The 24,087-nt window shown below is 41.1% G+C and overlaps 1 protein-coding gene across 1 annotated transcript; it reads left to right on the plus strand.

Annotated features, from left to right (window-relative positions):
* The first annotated feature begins 405 nt into the window (after positions 1–405).
* LOC149848431 (putative beta-1,3-galactosyltransferase 8) lies at positions 406–8,735 on the plus strand. The gene is made up of 9 exons (XM_090004323.1): positions 406–435; positions 517–795; positions 1,024–1,100; positions 1,640–1,836; positions 4,104–4,361; positions 5,095–5,182; positions 6,705–6,830; positions 7,520–7,629; positions 8,587–8,735. The coding sequence occupies exons 1-9, from the start codon at positions 406–408 to the stop codon at positions 8,733–8,735; spliced, it is 1,314 nt and encodes a 437-aa protein (XP_089860449.1).
* The last annotated feature ends 15,352 nt before the right edge of the window (positions 8,736–24,087 follow it).

A 24,087-nucleotide genomic window follows, 5' to 3' on the forward strand; every position in this document is an offset into this window, starting at 1 on the left:
ATTGTGACTATGCTCGGGTTGTCAATTCACTGAGCCACATCTCTGTGCTCGACTCTGTGGAATATGATTTTGGTGAAAAAGACAGCATATTATTACGCTACTAAAAATAAAATAGATAGTGAAAGAGTGAGTAAAGCATGATCCAGATGCTTGCAATTGCCATTGCTTGTTTATGGTTCAGTTAAGAGTTACCATTTTCATGACTGTTATTTGTTCATTATTATTGCTGATCATGCCTAATACTTCATCTAACCGTTCCCCATTTTTTCTGTATATGGATTCCCAAGAAATATCTTCATTTATATATGCACGGTGAAACGTAGCTTTATTGCTCCGGGGCCCTTCTTTTTTCAGGATACGTACGTCATTGATGATGACAGGTTTTTGAAAAAATGGTACGCAAGTATGAGCCCTTGTGTTGATATTTTCTTCATGGTTATCAACTTATTATTATTACTGGTAGCGTTTTCTTAGTGTGATACCATACCATGATCTTTGATGACTTAGTTTGTGCAGAGCGTTTGTGAGAGGCAACCAACATTAGAAAAGAAGCCGGTGAACAGATTCTGGCTCTCAGTTGGAAGGTTGTGGCTGGAGGAGGAGCACAGAAAGATGAGGGGGAGGCCATTACCTGCCAAAGGCATTGCGGCTCTCTGTATGGCCTGCTTCTTGGTGGGTTTACTGTTGAGCAGCCGGATTTGGAGGTTGCCGGAAAGTCGAGACAGCCGACTTTTCGTTAAGCCTTATAAGGGGCAGAAGATTGAGGTAGTTACTAAAGACTGTGATCAAAACCAGGTAAGCTTGTAGGCACCAAATGATGCTAGTATGCATGTCACCTATGTGTTTTAAGTATGATCTTATGGGATAAGAGGTTTATTTTGTCATTTAAATAATGATCATTTAAGGGTTTGTTTTTCCATTTCAATAATGCATCAAGTATTTTCTTGTGTATGTGTAATGCTGATTATTATTTATTGAAAATTCAGAAAAAATGAGATTGATTTATTTGTATCTTGTGCTTAGAAATTGGCTCACGGCAAGGCTCAAGGCAAAGCCAATGATATAATGGGAGAAGTGACGAAAACTCATGACGCGATCAGGTAAAACTGGTTCTGCTTTTTTTCTCTTTTGTGTGTTCGTCTTTGTTGACAACTGTAAAACAGTTAGGGATCAAGCCCTCATATGGCATGCTGCCAAGTGGACAAAAACAGTGATTATGTCTGTCTAAGCTCATTCCCTTTGGGATGCATTTTGCTGTCCCAAAGTGTCCCCCCCCCCCCTCCTGGAACAGGGGATGATGGGACAAGGCCGGACAGGACACCTTTGGAAAAAAAGATGCCAAAACGCATCCTAGGATGTCATTGTCCAGGGCTCTCCACAGACAGGACAGGACAGGACAGGACACAGTGTCCTTTTCCTCCTCTGCCCGTGAATCAGACGCCCCCCTTAGGCTGGCGCCTCAAAATTTGCATAAGCACTTCTATGACAGACCCACCTAAACTGCACTGAGCCATTTAAGCTCATAGGTGCGGCCAAGGCTCCAGCAAACAACCTAGGCCCATCTTCATCCCACTGTCACAGGCCTAAATTTCTTCCTTGGACCAAGCTTACTTTAAATTCGTGGTGAACTAATGTCTAGGTCTCTAGACAAAGCAGTCTCAGCCCTGGAGATGGAATTAGCCGTTGCTCGGACAGCTGGAACCGGTGGGTCTTCATCGACCAGCAGCCTTACAGCCGGTCAGGTTCTTCAGAAGGCATTTGTTGTCATTGGAATTAATACAGCATTTAGCAGCAAAAAACGAAGGGATTCTGTTCGCAAGACCTGGATGCCAAGAGGTAGACTCAGACCTGGTTGACTTGAGTCTAGTGTCAAACTGAATCAGAACCCTGCATAGAATCACTCCTTAACTCGGTATATTGGTTGACTTGACTGGATCAGATTGGTTTGACTTTAAATCTCGCTTAGGCTCGCTTTTGATAGAATCAACAGGCAGAGTTTACTGCAATTGATGGACTGGGTGTTGCTGTGGTGGGTCCTAAAGGATCATGTTAAGTCATGATATACACCTGAAACCAAATATATTTGGTCAGGGCCTGACCCAAGCCGAATAATGAACTGGGATGGACTCAGGTCTGGTGAAATGCTTCCTCAATGGGACATGGCGCAACTTTAGCCCAGTATAACATATACATGGACTAAGGTTTTGGCCCCAAACCCGGTAAGACCTGGATGCAGCCCGAGAGGTTACTAACAGCGTCAGTCTGTCAGTAGGTCAGGGCTTATACCGAGGCCCATTGAGTCCTACTAGGCCTAACCCAAGCCCAGACTCGCCACCCGCTGAGTCATTTTTACATGGTTGAAAACCATGCTTTGACTTGGGGCATCAAACATTCAAAATTCTCTGGTTTGACCAAGCAAGGTGTGGTTAAATATGTAGCCTTGCATGGCATGACTCCACGTCCAGGCTCAATTGGGAGGGTGCAGGACAAGACAGCCTAGGCCACTCTATCCCAATTATGTTGCAATTATTTAGAGAAAGTCCAGACCTGGTTCTTATCCGGTTCACCTCTAGAAATACTCAATCCAGGTCGGGTTTGACTGAGTGCCTAACAACTTGACTTGCTAAGTCCATGTGCAACCTTCTGGTCAAACCGGAGAAAATGGCAAGGTGTGCAATAGTGAAATTCACATGACTCAGTTTCAGGTTATCCATACCAAGCACCAACAAGCTGTTCCAATGTGTGTGTCTCTGTTTATACTCTTCTCCGGGGTGTAGCCTCTGTAGGGATGGCAGTGGACCAGGGCGGAGGCGGGGGACAAGGTCTCCACCCCCGCCCCGTCTCAAAATCTTGCCCTTCATCCCCGCCTCCATCCCTGCACGGGTTTTGATTTTAACTAGGGATGGCAGTGGGGCGGGGCGGGGCGGGGGACAAGGTTTCCACCCCCGCCCCGCCTCAAAATTTTATCCTCCACCCCCGCCCCGCCTCCGCGGCGGGGATGGATTTTATCCTCCACCCCCGCCTTCATCCCCGTTTCATGTCCTCCACCCCCGCCCCGTCCCCGTCCCCGTCCCCGCCCCGTCCCCGTCCCCGCCCCGCCCCCGCCCCGTCCCCGTCCCCGTCCCGACCCCGCCCCCGTCCCCGACCCCGCGGGATGAGCGTGCTCGTCACCGGCGCCGCTGGCTTTGTCGGCACCCACGTCTCGCTCGCCCTCCGGAAGCACGGTGACGGTGTCGTCGGCCTCGACAACTTCAACGACTACTACGACCCCTCGCTCAAGAAGGCCCGTCGTCGAATCCTCGGCGACCACGGCGTCTTCGTCATCGCCGGCGACATCAACGACGCCCGGCTCCTGGCCAAGCTCTTCGACCTCGTCGCCTTCACCCACGTGATGCACCTCGCCGCCCAGGCCGGAGTCCGGTACGCTATCGAGAACCCGGCGTCCTACGTGCACAGTAACGTCGCCCGGCTCCAGGGTTAGGAAATTAGGGAAGGGAGTTAGGGTTAGTAAACAGTTCATCTGAGTTGGGGGCGGGGATGGGGCGGGGCCGGGACGGGGATGGGCCGGGGGCGGGGCGGGGATGGGCCGGGGCGGGGATGGGGCGGGGCGGGGGAACGTGCCAGTCCATCCCCGCCTCCACCCCCGGACGGGGATGGATTTTAACCTTCATCCCCGCCTCCATCCCCGTTTCATACCCTTCATCCCCGGTCCAAACGGGGCGAGGCGGGGCGGGGCCCCGCTTTCCCCCGGTCCACTGCCATCCCTAATTTTAACCTCCATCCCCATTTCATATCCTCCATCCCCGGTTCAAACGGGGCGAGGCAGGGCAGGGCTCCGTTTCCTCTTCCTCTCAATCCATTGCCATCCTTAAAGAAGAATTGGGGATGGGGCGAGGCGGGACAAGATGGGGACGGGGCAGGGCGGGGGAAAGCGTAAGTCCATCCCCGCTCAGGTTTTGATTTTGACCTCCATCCCCGTTTCATGTCCTCCATCCCCGGTCCAAATGGGGCGAGGCGGGGCAGAACCTCGTTTCCGCGGGTCCACTGCCATCCCTAAGCCTTTGGACCCATTTTCACCCTTAATTCTCATCACCTGCATGCAGGGGCTGAGCTGATACAACTAGAGAAGGAAAAGGGGATCGTGGTTCGGTTCGTGATCGGCCACAGCGCCACCCCTGGAGGCGTGCTGGATCGTGCCATCGAAGCAGAAGATGCAGAGAACAAAGACTTCCTAAGGCTTGATCATGTTGAAGGATACCATGAGCTTTCTGCCAAGACAAGGATTTACTTCTCCACTGCTGCTGCCATTTGGGATGCAGATTTCTATGTCAAGGTTGACGACGACGTTCATGTGAACCTTGGTAATCTTTATAGTTTGTGCTATTGCATAGTTTTGGTTTAGAGATCCGGAAAAAAAAGGAAAAACAAAGACTGCTCAGGAACAAACCCGACCCACAAGGCAACCATTTCATAATGTAGTCAAGCAGAGCTCAAGTGAGGAATTCTAAACTTCCCTTGCTGGTATGAATTTTCAGAGGGGCATGTTCAGAAACGAAGCTTGCTCTCTTCTCACAATTGAGATTTATACGTTTAATATCTTGCTAGAAATTAAGGATGCTGTCTAGGGGGTCAAAGTGATAGACATGGATTGGATAATCCGGGTATCTGGATACTGATTCATGTCCAGACCTGAGGGCTATGCAAAATTTCAAACAGCAGATACATTTCAGATCCATCAGTATCATATTTCTTTCCCAAAGTTCATAATTAGGGCTAGTCATTATGTCCTGTGTCATCCTCCTAATTACCTGATGCATATAAATGTTTCACACCTGAGTTGGATCCTTTCCAATTACCCATATTTTTGGCCTAGACCTTATTTTAATATAGAGTCCTGATCCAACCCATCTATAAGCAAGTCTAGATATAGACAATCCATACCACATTTTTTAATTTGGAAGCTGCTGGTTAAAATGAGAGGGATCAAGTAAAACGGCATTTTACAGCAACTTTGTGAAACGACAAGTTTGTAAAACGGTCCTTTTAGACTAGAGTTCATATACCATAGATTGGTGCTTTAATTTGTGTTTTCAGGGATGCTCGTGACAACTCTTGCTCGTTACCGGTCAAAAGCGAGGATCTATATTGGCTGCATGAAATCCGGGCCCGTTCTCTCTCAAAAGTAACTTTTTAATTACACACCAAAATAACTTTATATGATGACACATGTCACATGGTATTTTTTTTTTTTACTCGGCGAAACCGCCCCCAGGCGCAGAGACCTAGCCGGGCTGGCTCAGCCTGCCGTACTTACGGTCTCTGTTCATGTCGGCATAAAACTTCGAGGGCTTACCCATCGACCCCAGGGAGTCGCCACAAGCTTTGGCTTACACAAGGGGGTGACGCCAATGGGATTTGAACCTAGACTGCCCGTCAAACAGTCTAGGCCCCATCCCACTACGCCAAATTAAACCCTCATATAGTATTTCCATGTGATTGCATTTGTCAATCTATAAGTATATAATCTATGCTTGCTTGTTTCTTTAAGAACGATGACTTTGAGCGTGCAAATGTTTCTTGAATTGTATGTGGTTTTGCATGCATGTAATGATGAGTGATTTGTATGATGGCTTGTCTGACCGGAAACATATATGCCCGTGTCTGGATTTTTAAGCTGGCAAATTTTATAACGAAATTCAATTACTTAAACTATAATATTTAGAAACTAACTGGAAATTATAATATATAGAAAAACTGTGAGATAACAAGAACTCTCTCTCTCTCCTAATTTTTGAAAGGTTTCTATTTTTACTAAGCTTCGTAATTTTGATTAGCTTCCAAATTTTCTTTTTTCAAGGAATTTAGCTCTGATATGGATTAAATATACAATTTCGAAGACATACGCTGATATATATATATATATATATATATATATATATATATATATATATATATATATATATGTGTGTGTGTGTGTGTGTGTGTGTGTGTGTGTGACAGCACGTACATGGTTATTTGAATCGCCGTCTGCAGGAAACACCAAGTGCGGCCCCATGTACGTCCACATGCCGATGCAAATGCGGATCATGCGGACACAATATTGGTGCATTCTGGGGACACTTATTTGGTGTCTGCCACTGCTCCATGGGACACTTATTTGATGTCTGCCACTGCTCCATGGGACACTTATTTGATGTCTGCCACTGCTCCATGCCTCACCACGGAACAGTGGTGGACAGACACTCTAGAAAAAAAATAAAAATAAAAATTGTTTGTTATGGGTGCATGGACAGGGCAGGACAGTACGCCCTGTCCTGTTGGTGGATGTGCATGGACATCCTGGCACATCCCGTGCGATTCAAACACACCCTAAGAGTTGAGATTACACAGAAATTTATGGTGGCTCTTTACGTTTGAAATGTTGTCTGCGTTGACTGAATGCATGGTCATAAAAGTAGATCAGTCTATACAGTAAAACTGCATATTTAGACACCATTATACAAATTTGTTCACGTTTCTAATGCATTTTTATTTTGTTTTTATTTGTATTTTCTTGATAGGCAATGCATTTTGGATCATATAAAAGAACTTAAGATTACAATGTTGGCATGCATGTGGTATGCTTTTATTGATGCACATGGTTGAAATTGACGAGCAATAAATACAGTGATTTTCTTTCTTTTTTCCCCTTTTCTCATCTGCAGAGGTGTGAAATATCATGAACCGGAGTTTTGGAAGTTTGGAGAAGAGGGAAACAAGTACTTCAGGCATGCCACAGGCCAGATTTATGCCATCTCTAAAGACCTGGCCGCCTTTATCTCCATCAACTCGTGGGTTAACACTTACCTGATTTTTTTTTTTATATTTTCTAGATTTTAAACATGATTTATCAATTGCAGCAATAGATGTCAACTGCGGTTTTTGGCAAGTTCTTTATGCTTTAGTGAAAAATTGTTTTGAAAGATTGCCTCATTAATGCGGGAGAAGAGGATAAAAAAAGAACTTTAGTTATGGATTTTTTAATGTATTTGACAATCCTTAATATTGCACTCATGTTCACGTGGTTGGAATGCGTTGAAATTAACTTGTTCAATAAACAATTATCTGGTCTTGTGATAGAGAAGTAGGTGAGAGATCAATCAGTTGTTTGTAAAGAGTAGGATCTCTTCCATCTTCTAGCTTTTGACAACTTCAAAAGTGTAAGCATTTTTGTCCTTTGAAATTTTTTACTTATCATAAATAGCAAGCTTCATTTGAGAAGCGACACTTTTCCTTTTTTTTTTTTTTTTGTATCTTAAATCAATTTGTTGGGTTCTCCAACCTTAATTGGCACTCTAAATAGTGCATATTTATGGCCCATGCAACACGTGCATGCCCTTGGGGTACTCCAACCTTTCTACTACCATCGATCTTTCTATTGAAACTGACTTCTTTTAGTGCTAGAAACATCACGATCCAACTTACAGTCATGAAAAGGCCTTCAACAAGAAGCTGATAGTGAAAATTCCTTGTTGTGCAGTCCCATACTGCATAGGTACGCCAACGAGGATGTGTCATTGGGTGCATGGCTCATCGGTTTGGAGGTAGAGCATGTAGACGAGCGTACCATGTGCTGTGGAACTCCTCCAGGTACTACGTCATCTTACTATCTTAAGCCCCTGAGAATACATAATAATATCATGTAATCGTTTTTATTATTCTATTTGTTGAAGAAATTAATTCGAAAATGTTTCCTAATAAAATAAGCATAACATTTGTATTGTCATGTCTGGATACAAGTGAGTTTCAACCCTTGGCATTGCAGCTCCTAAGCTCTGTTTGGGAGCTGGTATTTGGCACTGAAATGCTAAATCCAAGAAATGAGAGTCTTGGGACTTGGCATCCTCGGGTCAGGGGTACACCGTATGAGGCGCCCTCAATGCCAGTGAACTTTAAAATGATAAGGCTCATTGTGAGCCATTCATTTTAAACCATTCAGATGTCGTCCAGCCAAAACACGAAGGAAAAAAATGAGTCCCATCGAAGTGATGCGCATCTTATTCATATGGGTTTTAGATGCCGTTCATCTTGAGTTCTGCGGCATTCAAAGGTGCTCTGATGGTATTATCATTAGAGCACACTCTGACCTGATCCCATTTGATTAAGTTTAGCAGAAACTGACCTTTGGATCATGCTTTTCTGAAGTATATGTTAAATTTTTACGAGGGTTGAATAATCAACCGGAGTACAATGTACTAAATTTTTAAACCTTAAAAAAACGATTTTACATAGAAAAACTATGATCCAAGAGTTATTTCCTACTATTTTGATCATGGTGAATACATCCACGAGGTCAGATTTGGCCAAAACAACCTCTTCATATGAGTTCCCATCTAAGTGGTTTCTTATATATATATATATATATATATATATATATATATATATATATATATATATATATATATATATAGAGAGAGAGAGAGAGAGAGAGAGAGAGAGAGAGAGCCCGTTTTGGTTTGGAAAAATCACCAACAAAGACGATTTTTTTTTAATAACACCAACATTTATAATTATGCTCCGTGATTCTTTTGTTGCATGGACTGCTAGACTGTGAATGGAAGGCAAAAGCCGGGAATGTATGTATAGCATCCTTCGATTGGTCGTGCAGCGGCATTTGCAAGTCGGTGGAGCGGATGAAGGTTGTCCACAACACATGCGGCGAAGGGGATGGTGCTGTTTGGTCTGTCACCCTTTGAGCCAGCTGATCATCATCTTCATCATCATCATCCCAGTTTTCCTTGCTCTTTCTTTTCTGCTTCCTCAGACAAGTTTTTGCGTTTTTCAGATAGCTGTTGGGTGTGATATGCGCGTGCTTCTATTTTTTTTCTAATAAGTATATGTAATGAGTCCCCAGCTGAACCTGCACTTTTTTGTTGTTGTTTTGGTTATAGAGAAAAAAATTTGTGACAATAGGATGTTAGCAAGATTTTTGAATCCTTGTACACTCATGCTTTGCTTCAACAAGAGAATGTTGCCCAGGATTTAAGGCTAAAGACTATAGGGGTTTAGACTGCAGGATACACGTGAGTCTTAAAACTCAGAACTAATATCCATTCATCTTTTTAGTCTTTTTAATGAAGAATGGGAAACCACCTTCGGGATTAGAGACCCAGTTGTGTTTGGCTAAGTCTGTCGTGCTTACAGCCGTTGTTCTGACAGTGTCAACCAGTGGGAGTCGTCAAGCTTCGGCTGAGCAATGGCTTTTCCCTTGCCCTCATTAATTAAAGGATCTGACGCTCATGATAATGGAACCCTGAGCACCAATATTGCGCCAAGCCCCTTGGGGTTCATTCTGTTGGTTCATATTTCAGATCACACAGTTTCACAATCGTCATCATGATATAAAACACGAAATAAATCAAGAAATACAACAGTGTAAAGAACATGATTAACAGACGACCGAAACAATAACAGGGAGCAAGCATGGCATTTACCGCATCAGACCAAAATCCAGACGGCAGCATAACAAACATATGCACAGAACATAAAGCAAACAACAGGAACATGTTTAGTTTATGTATCAGGCTAAGGCGTACGAAAGTACTCCCCTTAGAGAAGATTCGCCCCCACATACTGTGCAGATCAGGGTCCGGCGTCCTTCCCCCAGGATACAATAGCCACGACGAACCGAACGGTGCACTCCGACGGATCGTCCTTCGAAAACAGCTTCTTCGAACCAAGGTTGCAGAACAACCCCTTTCGGGATAACTCACAGGAAAGAGAGAGAGTAACAGGAGAGATGGGAAACTTCTTCAGAATTCGTCTGTCTCAGTCTCTCCGTAACCCCACCCCTGACCACGCTTTTATAACCCACGAACGGTTATGAAACGTGGAAGGAGCCCGTTACGGAATCCGAGGGGACGTGATCCGTTAACGGACTTCGAAAGATCGAGATCCGTTACGGAATCCGAAGTTCCATAACGGGCACGAAATCCGAGGAGTCATGACCCGTTATCCATTCTCATAACCCGTTACCGAATCCAAAGAAACTTTGGGTAAAAAGATACTTGTCTTGATTGGATATGGCCCTAAAGGGCCAATTACCCGAACCCGAACCCGAACCCGAGCCCGACCCGGCCCGGCCCGGCTCGGCTCAGCACGGCGGGCGGGCGGGCGCGCGCGCGCGTGTGTGTGGTGGTCATCCCACTCCCTTGTTCTCAGGAACAAGTGTATGAGTTCACTAATTGCTTATAAAGCTCTCAGAAAACTCATGCAAAAGCAATATGGGACTATTCCACCTCATCAAGACCTCTATCTTAAACACCTCATTCCTTCTTTGAATTTCTCTCCATTCTTTCTTACACCTAACATTCCCCCACAAATTCAAAGAATGAAGCGGGAGGAAACAAAAGTGCCAAAAAGACATTCTGCAACAAGACATATCATGCTTTCAGCAATGGTACCTTCCGGTTTGAACCACTACCTTAGTTGACTAACTTTTACCCCCACAGGAACGAAGTGAACTGAAGTCTTGAACTTGAACCTTTGGTGTAGGAGTGTCCATCAGCAACAACATGATAAAGGTTCTGGTTGTAATCTTTAGGGGCGGCGCGTTAATGGCCATGCGCCCGAATCCTGTTTCATGAGTGACTTCAGGAATAACCCAATTCCTTGAACTGCGGCCACACAGTCACACTCACATAGGTGGGCTTCTCCAAAGATGCACTGCTAACATCTCGCCTTGAAGACTTTGAACCCATTCAGAGTTTTAACTCTTCTTTAACTTGCAGCTACAGCACCTTTCCAGAGTAAACAGAGGAACAGACACAGATACAAAGTATCATCTTTAGTAAGATGCTAACCAGTTCACCCTACAGCTTGTTATTACCACATTGAACCTACTTTGTGGGATCTCCACTCAGATAGGTTGGGTTGCTACTGTAGATGAACTACTGATGGGTTTCAGTCCCATCCCCTCTCTGGATTTTAGGACTAAAGACTTATCTAGTCCTTTCGTTAATGGGTCAGCTGTGTTTTCTTTGGATCCAACATAGTCCACAGCAACCACTAACTGAGACACCAGTTCTCTTATAGATTTTATTCTGACTTGGATGTGTCTCCTCTGCTTTTGGTTATATTTTGTGCTTTTAATCTTTGCAATTGTGGCCATATTGTCACAATGCACAGATATCGCAGGAATTGGCTTGCACATTAAAGGAAGTTCCTCAAGAAGTCTCTTTAACCATTCAGCTTCCAATCCAGTGACATCTAAAGCACAGAGTTCAGCCTCAAAAGTAGACCGAGACAAGATGGTCTGCTTTACTGATCTCCAGGCGACTGCGCCGCCACCCAAGGTAAATACATACCCTGTCACGCCATAACTGCCAGAGTTCATGGCTATCCAGCTTGCATCACTATATCCCTCAAGAACCGCAGGGAATCTCTTGTAATGCAAACTCAAGGAAATAGTTCCTTTCAAGTATCTAAGTACCCTGTCCAATGCCTTCCAATGAGTGCGATTTGGACAACTTGTGTATCTACTTAATTTTGTCACGGAGAACGAAATATCGGGTCTCGTGCAATTTGCAAGATACATCAAACTTCCAATAATCTGGGAATACCTCAATTGAGACACAGGAACACCAGTCGTATTCTTATGAAGAGGGATAGAAGGGTCATATGGAGTTGCTACAGATCTCCCTTGGTTATAACCAAATTTCACAAGTCTTTCTCGACAAAGTGAGATTGAGAAATGGTTAACTCTTCAGCTGAACGAGTCAGCTTTAAGCCTAAGATCACACTTGCAACACCCATATCCTTCATATCAAATTTACTACTAAGAAACGACTTTGTCTCATTAACAATTCCCATATTGGAACCAAACAGTAGAATATCATCTACATACAGGCATAAAATAATACAACCATCACTTTTAACTTTACAATAAACACACTTATCAGATTCATTGACAACAAAGCCAAATGATAATATAATATTATCAAACTTCTCATGCCATTGTTTAGGGGCTTGTTTCAGTCCATATAATGACTTAACAAGTCTACAAACTTTATCTTCATTACCAGGAGCCACATAACCCTCAGGTTGATCCATATAGATCTCTTCTTCAAGATCGCCATGCAAGAAAGCGGTCTTCACGTCCATTTGATGGACCGAGAGATCATAAATGGAAGCCAGTGCAATAAGCACTCTAATAGTGGTCATCCGGGTAACCGGAGAATAGGTATCGAAATAGTCTATTCCCTCCTTTTGTTTGAACCCCTTAGCAACCAGTCTCGCCTTGTACTTGTCAATGGATCCATCTGGTTTCAACTTCTTCTTAAAGATCCATTTGCACCCAATTGTGGAACTACCACGAGGGAGGTCAACCAGTTCCCAAGTACCATTAGAGATAATGGAGTCCATTTCACTCTTGATGGCATCTTTCCAATGCTTTGCTTCAGGTGAAGCCATTGCATCTCGGAAAGTGGGAGGATCATCTTCGATAAGGTAAGTGATAAAGTCACTTCCCAAATCCTTGGTAATCCTTGGTCTCTTGCTCCTTCTAGGTTCAACCACTTCCTCAGACTCATCGGGTCTAGGATGGGAACAAGATGGTTCTACCCCCACATCTGTCATCATTTCCACATGTTCGGGAATTGAACCAGAAGTTGAAGGTATATCTAAAGAAGACAGATTCTGAGGTACACCAACTTTCATGGGAAATACATCCTCAAAAAATGTAGCTTCTCGAAGCTCTACAATAGAGTTAACATCTATGCCAGATATCTCAGACTTAATTACTAAGAACTTATAGGCATAGTTGTTCTCTACATAACCCAAAAAGACAACATCTACTGTTTTAGGACCTAGCTTCTTCCTATTGTGTTCTGGGACAAGTACCTTAGCAAGGCACCCCCACACTTTAAGGTATTTTAAGCTAGCTTTCCTATTTCTCCAGAGTTCAAAAGGGCTACTATCCTTATGCTTTTGAGGTACTCTATTCAGAATATGACAAGCCGTATTCAGAGCATCCCCCCACATATAGGTAGGTAATCCAGAACTCTCAAGTAGAGTATTTATCATGTCAGTTAGGGTTCTATTCTTTCTTTCTGCAATCCCATTGGATTGAGGAGAATATGGAGCAGTAAACTCATGAACTATTCCAACAGATTTGCAATATTCATCGAGTTTATTAGAGGTATATTCTCCTTCTCTATCAGACCTCAATCTCTTAAGTTTTCTACCAGTTTGTGTTTCTGCTTCATTCTTAAAGTTAAGAAACTTATCAAAAGCTTCATCTTTTGATTTTAGCAGATACACATAACAGTATTTAGTGCCATCATCTATAAAAGTGATAAAATACTTTTTATGATTTCTAGTTAACACTCCATTAAACTCACAGATATCTGTATGCACCAGATCCAATATTTCAGAATCTCTAACAATCGTATGAAATGGTTTCCTACATTGCTTTGCTTGCACACAAATTTCACATTTTTTAGTTTTATCAATGGAATGTTCAGGAATCATTTTCAAGTTCATCATGCGTTTCACAGAGTTAAAATTCACATGACCTAATCTATTATGCCATAAGTCAGATGATTTTATGTTATAAGCAACATTAGACAATGAGTCAAAAGATACATCATTTTCTAATTTATCACTGCAAACATGTTCAACACGAATTTTAAATAAACCATCATCTAAATACCCCTTGCCAATAAAAGTTCCAGAATGTAAAATAACAACTTTATTACATTTAAAGTTAAATTCATAACCCTCTCTAACAAGACATGAACCACTAAGAATGTTCCTTCTAACTACAGGCACATGGTGCACTCTGTGTAAAGATAGAACTCGTCCTGAAGGAAACTTCAGATCCACGCGTCCAATTCCTAACACCTTTGCAGCCGTTGAATTGCCCATAGTCACGGATCTGCCTGCAGCAGCCTGGTATGAGACAAAGACAGACTTATCAGCACAGACGTGCACATTAGCCCCAGTGTCAACCAGCCACTCAGTTGGCTCATAAACGTGATAGATTTGTGGGTTAACAGAAACATACCCAGTACTGGTCCCAACGACCTCAGTCACCATGTTGACTTGAGGCGTTCCTTCTGTGGTCCCATGAGCTTTGGCTTTCTTGGAAGGACATTCCTTAGCCCAGTGTCCAACCTGCCCACAGTTCCAACACAGTTTGTTCTTTGCCTTTTTCTGGATTTTGGCCTTAGGTTTAAACTGGTTTTTCATTGCAGATTTCGATTTTTGTCCTTTGCCCTTAAAAGCTCCGGTCATCATGTTCACCTTAGGCGGTTCAGTTGGCATTACGATCTGTTTCTAGCTCCTATGCTCTTCTTCAATGGCAATGGCTACCATAAGATCATCTAGAGAAATTTTTCCTCTACGGTGCTTGAGAGACATACCGAAGTCTACCCAAGACTTAGGAAATTTCTTTACAATGGTCATAACCTGAAACTTCTCAGGAAGTTTCATTTCAGCCTCAGCCAAACTATGGAGCAGTAGCAGAAACTCGTGTGCCTGCTCAGTGACCGACTTGCCTTCTACCATCTGATATTTCAGAAACTTGGCAACAAAGTACTTTTCAAGACCTTGGTCTTCGGTATTGTACTTCTTGTCAAGTTGATCCTATAAACCCTTAGCAGTGGTAGACGAAGAACAGTACACATCGAACAATGTGTTGGACAAAGCCAACAGTATGCAACCACGGCATATACTGTCCTTTTCTTTCCACTCTACAGCCGCAGTAACTACAGCAGGGTCAGGGTTAGTATCAGACACCGAAGGGCAGTCGACTTCCAGAACATTCAGCAGCCCTATCGTAGTGAACCAGATCTTCATGCGTTGCTGCCAACGCTTGAAGTTCTGTCCGGCAAACTTTTCCGGCATACCGGACATGTCCACTTTTGGTACAAAAGCGGAAGAAGTCGACATGCTTAGAATCTTCTCTAAGACTGTTGCTTCATATTTCAGATCACACAGTTTCACAATCGTCATCATGATATAAAACACGAAATAAATCAAGAAATACAACAGTGTAAAGAACATGATTAACAGACGACCAAAACAATAACAGGGAGCAAGCATGGCATTTACCGCATCAGACCAAAATCCAGACGGCAGCATAACAAACATATGCACAGAACATAAAGCAAACAACAGGAACATGTTTAGTTTATGTATCAGGCTAAGGCGTACGAAAGTACTCCCCTTAGAGAAGATTCGCCCCCACATACTGTGCAGATCAGGGTCCGGCGTCCTTCCCCCAGGATACAATAGCCACGACGAACCGAACGGTGCACTCCGACGGATCGTCCTTCGAAAACAGCCTCTTCGAACCAAGGTTGCAGAACAACCCCTTTCGGGATAACTCACAGGAAAGAGAGAGAGTAACAGGAGAGATGAGAAACTTCTTCAGAATTCGTCTGTCTCAGTCTCTCCGTAACCCCACCCCTGACCACGCTTTTATAACCCACGAACGGTTATGAAACGTGGAAGGAGCCCGTTACGGAATCCGAGGGGACGTGATCCGTTAACGGACTTCGAAAGATCGAGATCCGTTACGGAATCCGAAATTCCATAACGGGCACGGAATCCGAGGAGTCGTGACCCGTTATCCATTCTCATAACCCGTTACCGAATCCAAAGAAACTTTGGGTAAAAAGATACTTGTCTTGATTGGATATGGCCCTAAAGGGCCAATTACCCGAACCCGAACCCGAACCGGCTCGGCACGGCGGGCGGGCGCGCGCGCGCGCGTGTGTGTGTGGTGGTCATCCCACTCCCTTGTTCTCAGGAACAAGTGTATGAGTTCACTAATTGCTTATAAAGCTCTCAGAAAACTCATGCAAAAGCAATATGGGACTATTCCACCTCATCAAGACCCCTATCTTAAACACCTCATTCCTTCTTTGAATTTCTCTCCATTCTTTCTTACACCTAACACATTCATCTCTTCAGTTATGCCAATAAAAGCCAATGTACTGCCATTTTCCTTTTCCAGCAGATTCCAGAGCTTGGAGATACTGTGTCTTTACTTGGCATCATCTTGATTTTCCTTTTCAAGTATTAGGGTAACAATGCCAGAAGAATTTTCTGGAGAAAAAAACTTCTGCATCAACTCTTCATTAGAGAAGTTCAACTGGTTCAGATCAACCATACAATCTGTTGCCTCAGATTTAAATGAGAGAAATTTTTAGAGGCATCTACATATTCAAGGTCTTCTTTTTCGGCCACTATCTGAAGTCATTCTTCAGCTTTTTATGTCAAACTTTATTTTTTTGGTTCGGAAGCAATTGGAAACTCTTCCTTTTCTAGAGCCTTGCTATGATCACCAAGATCACCTTTTTTTAATTCCTTCATCCGGACATCTCATTCATGAATTCGAGTGTAAACCTATTTGGGTAATCTAGATAAATATAGGATTTTCTTTTGATCAATAAAGTTTGGCTTTTGAAATTATAAGAACATGTGTTGGTCTTGGTTCAACGTTTGTGGCTATATTTACCGTCTTAGGTGGTGACGAGATGGCCCAATTTATGACTATGAATTATTTAGAAAAGACAAGAAAGAAATCTAGAAATGCGAGAAATAACTAGAAAATAAATGCTACAAGCAATTTCAGTTTTCCTGGTGCATTTTACATTCGCCAATAAATTATACTTTCACTGGCGCATCTTTTGCGCCAGTGAACCATTTTTAAAGGCGCAATATAAGCACCAGTGAAAACATTTCACTGGCGCAGTAAACTTTTGCGCCAGGAAAATTGTTTACTGGCGCACTTATTTGATGAGCCAGTAAAAGTGTCTACCAAAAGAGCAAATCACTTGCATTGTATATATTTATTTATAGTCAAGTTCTAAGGCTCTAGAAGGATGAGAAATATGTGGTGACAAAAGATTATAGGACTTGAAAACATTTTGGGTGTTGATATGTCAAGTGTAAAGTTTTGCCGACCCCAATTGTTTTGGGATGAAGGCGTAGTTGTTGTATATGTCAAGTGTAAAGTTTTAAACAACAGCTCAAACCTGTTGTACCTTGGAGGATTCTCTGAGAGACTTGAAGCGGTTCTTTGGTTGGTGTGGGCCCACAACTCCTTTCAGGTTGCACTTTTCCAGTATAGGAAGGACTCTGTGTTGCTTTGCTTGAATATAAGACACATGGCCTGCACGTACAGAAATAAACAATATTTCTTTGCTCTTTTGGTAACCTGAAGATACATCCTACGATTAAGTGAATAGTGAAGCATATACTATGAGATGTTCCCTTGGTAATGATGCATGTTGCCTCTCAAGCAGAGTAACGGTTTCACCATTCCCATAATTCTCTTCAAGATAGGCAAATTGTTTCTTAAATTGACCAACAACATCGTGGGAAAAGAATATGCGTTTCTTAAATTGATCAACAACACTGGGAAAAGAATATGCAAAGCATTCGCATGTAAGTATACATAATAAAACCCTCTCAACGCAAACTCTAGGCCCTTACATTGTGAAGATCAGTCAAGATTTCCCATGATATATATTCTTCATATTTAAGTTTAGCTTTGGAAAACAAGAAAGAATTCCACTTCATAAGTCCATACATCAGGTTTTATAAGAAAACTAATAGTTGTCCCATTGTATAAGAATTTAAAATATTAAACATAGTATGATTTATGGTTTAGGTCAAGATCTCTGTCTCTTAACATATGACCTTTATTTAAGATTCTGCAACTTCAACTTTTAGCATCAGACAATTGTCATTATGGTACCATGGTTCGGAGGTAGGATCAACCTCACATTTTTAATATTGGACTTTGCAGAGTCTGAGATATAGGGTACAAATGGAACTATGTCTGCAATTGGATTCTCTGATACAGGCGACTTGACTCATTCAAGACAGTCTAGTTCATTGGGATTCATTTCTTCCAAATGAAAGTTTCAAGCAGATGCTGAATTGGCCAAGGACTTGGATAATGCTATGATCCCAATGTTCACAGCCAAGTCCACAGAAACTTAATTGAACCTGTCAGACTCATATGATTTGTTCTCTATTTACCTTCATAGGCAATTAGATTGATCCATAGCGAAAGCAGCTATTGGGGTAAACAAAGAAACCTCAGTCAAGAAAAAATTGTGTTTTGCTTGGGGACTGGATGTAGGTCGGAAAAGACCAAACTAGGATAAATTATTGTGTTCTTTGTGTGTTTGCTTTGTGAATTGCAAAATCAGTCAAAATTCCGCAGACAATTTTTAAAAGCACTATTCACCCCCCCCCTTTAGTGCTCGTTGCCTCAATCCTACTGCACTTTAAAAAAAACTGAATATATTAAGGCAATCAAAGTTACATGAAATCTAACGACATGCAATATATTGCATGAAACTTTCATACCTGAGAGGGACCTGCAATCGAAGTTCTCCTGTTCAGCAAAAAACTATTGAACTCAGCTCAGAGAACATCGACGACAGTTTCATGGAAGTAGTCACGCATTGTGTCCTTAACGATTTAGCTTACATCTTCACCGGAAAGAATAGGCGGCTGCTTGGAGCTTATGTCGGCGGAAGAAGTCTGTGAGTCGTAACTGGAAGAAGCAATAACAGGTGAAGTGTTCATATTACTCCCAAACTCTAACACACGACCATTTTTGGGTTCACCTGCTGCAGTCACTCATGCTGCAGGATCAAATGATGGATGCTGAGTAGCATCATCGTCATATCGCTTTACCATTTGTTGCTCATATGCCTCCTACAAAATAATGTTTAAAGTATGCATTAATAATTAATGATAACATTATGATAACTTGCATATTGCAATGATTATTAATAGAATAAATACATATCACTGTCGTTCTCTCCTTCTCTGATACGAAGTCTCCCGTGGTCTTCCGTTTATGTGTTTCAACAAACACATCCTTATATGGTACAATGCCTCCTTTTTCTGCTTCCTGCGAAGTTAAATGATAAAAGATATAGTTAACAAGTTTGCAACAATACTTATAAAATTAATATTATATATTGATGAGTTACCATTTTCTTTAGGTGGCTCCCAAATGTCTTAGATTCACTTGTGTGTAGATGGGCTTCGAGCATTTTCGCTCGATTTTGTGCAGCCTTCGCAAAGCGATTTCGAAATACATCCCCCGCCCACTTATCACACATTCCATCTCAATAATCTTTCCTGATAGTAATAGGGTCATGGCCCTTCCATTGTAGTGAATCATCTATTCTGCCAGATGTTTTTTTTGCTGCAGTCTTCACATTGTGCAGCATGTCTGCAAATCGATTGACAGCCACCTTCTGCCACACCTTCCTTGCATCATTTTCCTCCACCGTAGTTGAGAAGCAATTCAAAGCCTACAAATATTTTCAGAAAGTTAGTAGACATGACTAAAAAAATTTAAATAGTAAACACATTAACTATGAGAAACAACTATATACCGTGAATGAGGACCACAATCTATCTATCAACTCTTTTGGATACTCTTTTCATTGAGCGACTGGTCCAGGTAGATATTGAAGAAGTGAATTTCTAATCTCGCGTACTACTTCTTGTGGCTCAAACCTCGTGTTACACATGAATTGGTACATACTAAATATCAATATAAAATATTTATAAGATATGCAATAATTGAAAACGAAATACTTACGGTCGATTATCGAGATACACTATTTGAATGAGTCTTCTTGTGCCAGACTAAGAAGACCATGCTTCCTGTGTTGGCTCCTGACTTGTGTGATCAACTGGTGTAGGTGGGTCATGTACAGGCAAAACATCATCTGTAAAAAAATACGTTAGAAATTCTCAGAATGCACATTTCAACTAATCAAGCATCCAATTAGTTAAATGATATACCTATCACAGGAGCCCGTGAAGATGAAGGTTGGGTCTGGCTACTACTGAATGAACGACTACTGTAACCTCTACGAACCATATTCTAACAAATAACATATGTCATACAATATATTCAAATAATTCACATTAAGTATTACAATGCATTCAAATCATTCGTATCAAGTATTGCAATACATTCAAATGATTCACAACAAGTATTACAATACATTCAAATAATTCAAATCATTTACATCAAGTACAATACAACTCATTCATTCGCATCAAGTATTACAATACATTCAAGTCATTCACATCAAGTATTACAATAATTCAAGTCATTTACATCAAGTATTATAATACATTCAAGTCATTCACATCAAGTATTGCAATGCATTCAAATCATTCACATCAGGTACTGCAATGCATTCAAATCATTCACATCAGGTATTGCAATGGATTCAAATCATTCACATTAGGTATTGCAATGCATTCAAATAATTCAAATCATTCACATCAAGTATTGCAATACAACTCATTCATTCGCATCAAGTATTGCAATACAACTCATTCATTCACATCAAGTATTACAATACATTCAAGTCATTCACATCAAATATTACAATGCATTCAAGTCATTCACATCAAGTATTACAATGCATTAAAATCATTCACATCAAGTATTACAATGCATTCAAATCATTCACATCAAGTATTGCAATGCATTTAAATCATTCGCATCAAGTATTACAATACATTCAAATAATTCAAATCATTCACATCAAGTATTACAATACATTCAAATAATTCAAATCATTCACATCAAGTATTACAATGCATTCAAATCATTCGTATCAAGTATTACAATACATTCAAATCATTCAAATCATTCACATCAAGTATTGCAATACAACTCATTCATTTGCATCAAGTATTATAATACATTCAAATAATTCAAATCATTCACATCAAGTATTGCAAAGCATTCAAATAGCGGTTCGTATTACAAGATTTTGCTCACTAGCTTGAGAATTCTTCCTCGTCACTTGTTTGACTTTCATATTCTTCTTCTTCTTCTTTTTCTTCTTCTTCTTTTTTTTCTTCTTCATTGTTTACCCATCCACTTGGTATATCATTTGGATCACATTCTTCTATGAATGTTTCATTGGTCAATGGAGATATGACATGCATATCATGCGCAACATCGTGACCATAAGTGATGTCATAGATATCATCTGATTGATAGTAATCACTGTCTTCAGCTAACTTGTCTTCCTATAACTGATCATACTCAGGATATAGTTTGAACTTCACCTTGCAAACTGCCCACCATTCATTTCTATCTGACTTTTTTATACTCGGATATGAAGTATAATAAACCTGTTGAGCTTGCGAGGCTAATGTGAATGGTTTATATGTTCCAAACCTTGATTTATGATTCACCTCCACAATGCCTGAAGCTTTGTCGAGTCTTGTTGCAGTTGGATCAAACCAATGACACTTGAATAAAGTTACCCTATTATTTATGCCTAAGTAAGTAAACTTCATTATTTCCTCTATAACACCGTAGTAATCATGTTCATTTTCACCGTAGCTGCTACCCTTGACACACACGCTACTATTCATCATTGATTTGTTTATACCGTAATCTTTTATATGGAATCGATAACCATTTACGATATACCCGTTGTAGCATTGCACAACTTTGGTCGGACCATTTTCTAAATCACATATTCCTTGATCTTTAACCTCACCATGGCGGACCTACGCACAGACATAAACAATGATTGTGATCACGACCAATTAAGTAACTTAGTGTTGTTTACAAGTACAAAATTTATGTTAGCATCTTTATCAATTGTTTCAACCACTCCACAAACTTAGTTTCATGTTCTTTTTATACTTCTGCATCAGTGAGATGTGAAACTTCTCTTTGCAACTCCATATCAAATCGTCTGCAAACCACAAATACTTATATTACCGAACCATGTATGCACGTATAGAACATAAAAGGATTTATAATTGTATTGCGTCTACATATACTTACTCGATGTATGGGTTGATCGCTGAGTAATTAAAAAGAATATAGATGTGTGTTGCATCTTGATCTCGATCTGTCAAGAGCCTTGATCGGCAACTACCAAATGCATGCCCAAGTGATTGAAATATCGACAGCTTGTCAGCTAAAGTTACTTGTTCTCCATCATCGTTACGGGGCAGGCATGTGTAACGTGTTGGAATGTGAGGTTCAAAGTACATAGATGAGAAATTTGAAATCTCTTCTAAAGTGTACGCCTCACAAATAGAGCCTTCTACTCTTGCTTTATTACGAACCTTTTTTTTTAGGTCAAACATGCATCTGGTAAAAATAGACATTTCAAATTTGAAATATCTGTCATTAAAGAGACAAATATAAAAAAATATATACCTTTCAAATGGGTACATCCATCGATATTGCGTAGGGCCATCAACCCTTAGTTCATATGGAAAATGTATGATCAAATGTTCCATAACATCGAAAAATGCTGGCAGAAATATCTTTTCTAGCAGACAAACAGTGGTGATGACAGAGTCCTCGAGATTCTTTACATCAGATACCACAACTTCCGATGCGCACAATGTTCTAAAAAATCCACTCAACTCAGACAATACCCCTCATATAGGTTTGTCTAACATATCATGGAATGCTAGGGGTATCAATCGTTGTATAAAGATATGACAATCATGACACTTCAACCCATATAATTGTCCATCGTCAATCTTCACAGCCCGAGCAATGTTAAAGACATATCCATCTGAAAATCTCAATTGTCTCAACCATTGACATACATGTTTTATTTGATCAGGTCCAAGCACGTACTTTGCCTTTGGTTTTAGTACTTTGCCATTATACTATTTGAGTTTCAATTTTGGTCTTTTACATATTACTTTTAAATCCATACGAGCCTTCGCATTATCCTTCGTTTTCCCTTTAACATTCATTACTGTATTAAATACATTATCAAAAATATTTTTCTCCATATGCATCACATCCAAATTATGTCGTATCAATAGGGTTGACCAATATGGTAGTTCCCAAAAAATAGATTTCTTCGTCCAATTGTGATCCTTCCCAAATCCACAGAAGGGTGTAGGACTACGAACATCTGTTAATACATCTGAAAAGTATCGCAATCTTCTTAGAATCTTTATGCCAGACAATCTTGTGGATGGACCTTCCATTTTAGTTGCATCTACTTTAAACACATTCTTTTGTCATCGGAACGGATGGTCGCTGGGTAGAAATCGACGATGACACTCAAACCAGCAAGGCTTCCTTCAATGCGTCAATCTAAAAGCTTTGAAATCCTCCATGCAGTACGGATATGCCAACCTCCCATGTGTGCTCCAACTAGATAGCATACCATATGCAGAGAAGTCACTGATTGTCCATAGAACATCGGCCTTCATGTTGAAATTTTTTTTTTTGGGCATCATGTGTGGTAACACAGTCATCCCATAATACTTTTAGTTCATCAATCAATGGCCTTAAATATACATCAAGATTTTGGTCAGGTGAGGTCGGACCGGGGATCAACAAAGACAAGAAATGATTTGGACCTTTCATACACAAGCTTGGTGGAAGGTTGTATGGAGTTACAAATACTGGCCAGCATGAGTATGGAGTTGATCTACCCCCAAATGGATTAAATCCATCTGTACATAGACTGAGTCTAACATTTCACACTTCCATTGCGAAGTTCTGATGAGTACGATCAAAGTGCTTCCAAGCTTCAGCGTCAACAGGATGTGTGATCTTGTTTTCATTGTGTCAAACTTTATTTGCATGCCATCTCATGTGTTTAGCTGTCCTTGAAGACATATACAATCGTTGCAATCTAGGAGTGATAGGAAAGTAGCGGAGCAACTTGTATAAAACTTCCTTTGATCTCGTGCTACCATTGCCTCTTGTCTTTAGCTTGAACCGAGGATGCCCACATGACGAGCATGATATGTTGTTTTTCTGCTCCTTGAAATACAACATGCAGTGATTTGGACACACATCAATCTTTTTGTACCCCATACTTAGAGCGTTGACCAAAATTTTCGCATGATAGAATTTTTTTGGCAATTTCTCATGTTTGGGCAACATACTCTTCACAATCATGCACAAATGATCAAAACATGATTGACTCAAATTATACTCGGACTTCAAATTCATTAGACAAGATAGTGTGACTCTCGCAATCGTTCCAAAGTGGCTCATAAGCATCTCTAAGTAAATCATAAAATCTACTAGCT

Source organism: Nuphar pumila, chromosome 1, assembly GCF_984573655.1.
Source record: "Nuphar pumila chromosome 1, dmNupPumi1.hap1.1, whole genome shotgun sequence".
NCBI classification, from domain to species: Eukaryota; Viridiplantae; Streptophyta; class Magnoliopsida; order Nymphaeales; family Nymphaeaceae; genus Nuphar; species Nuphar pumila.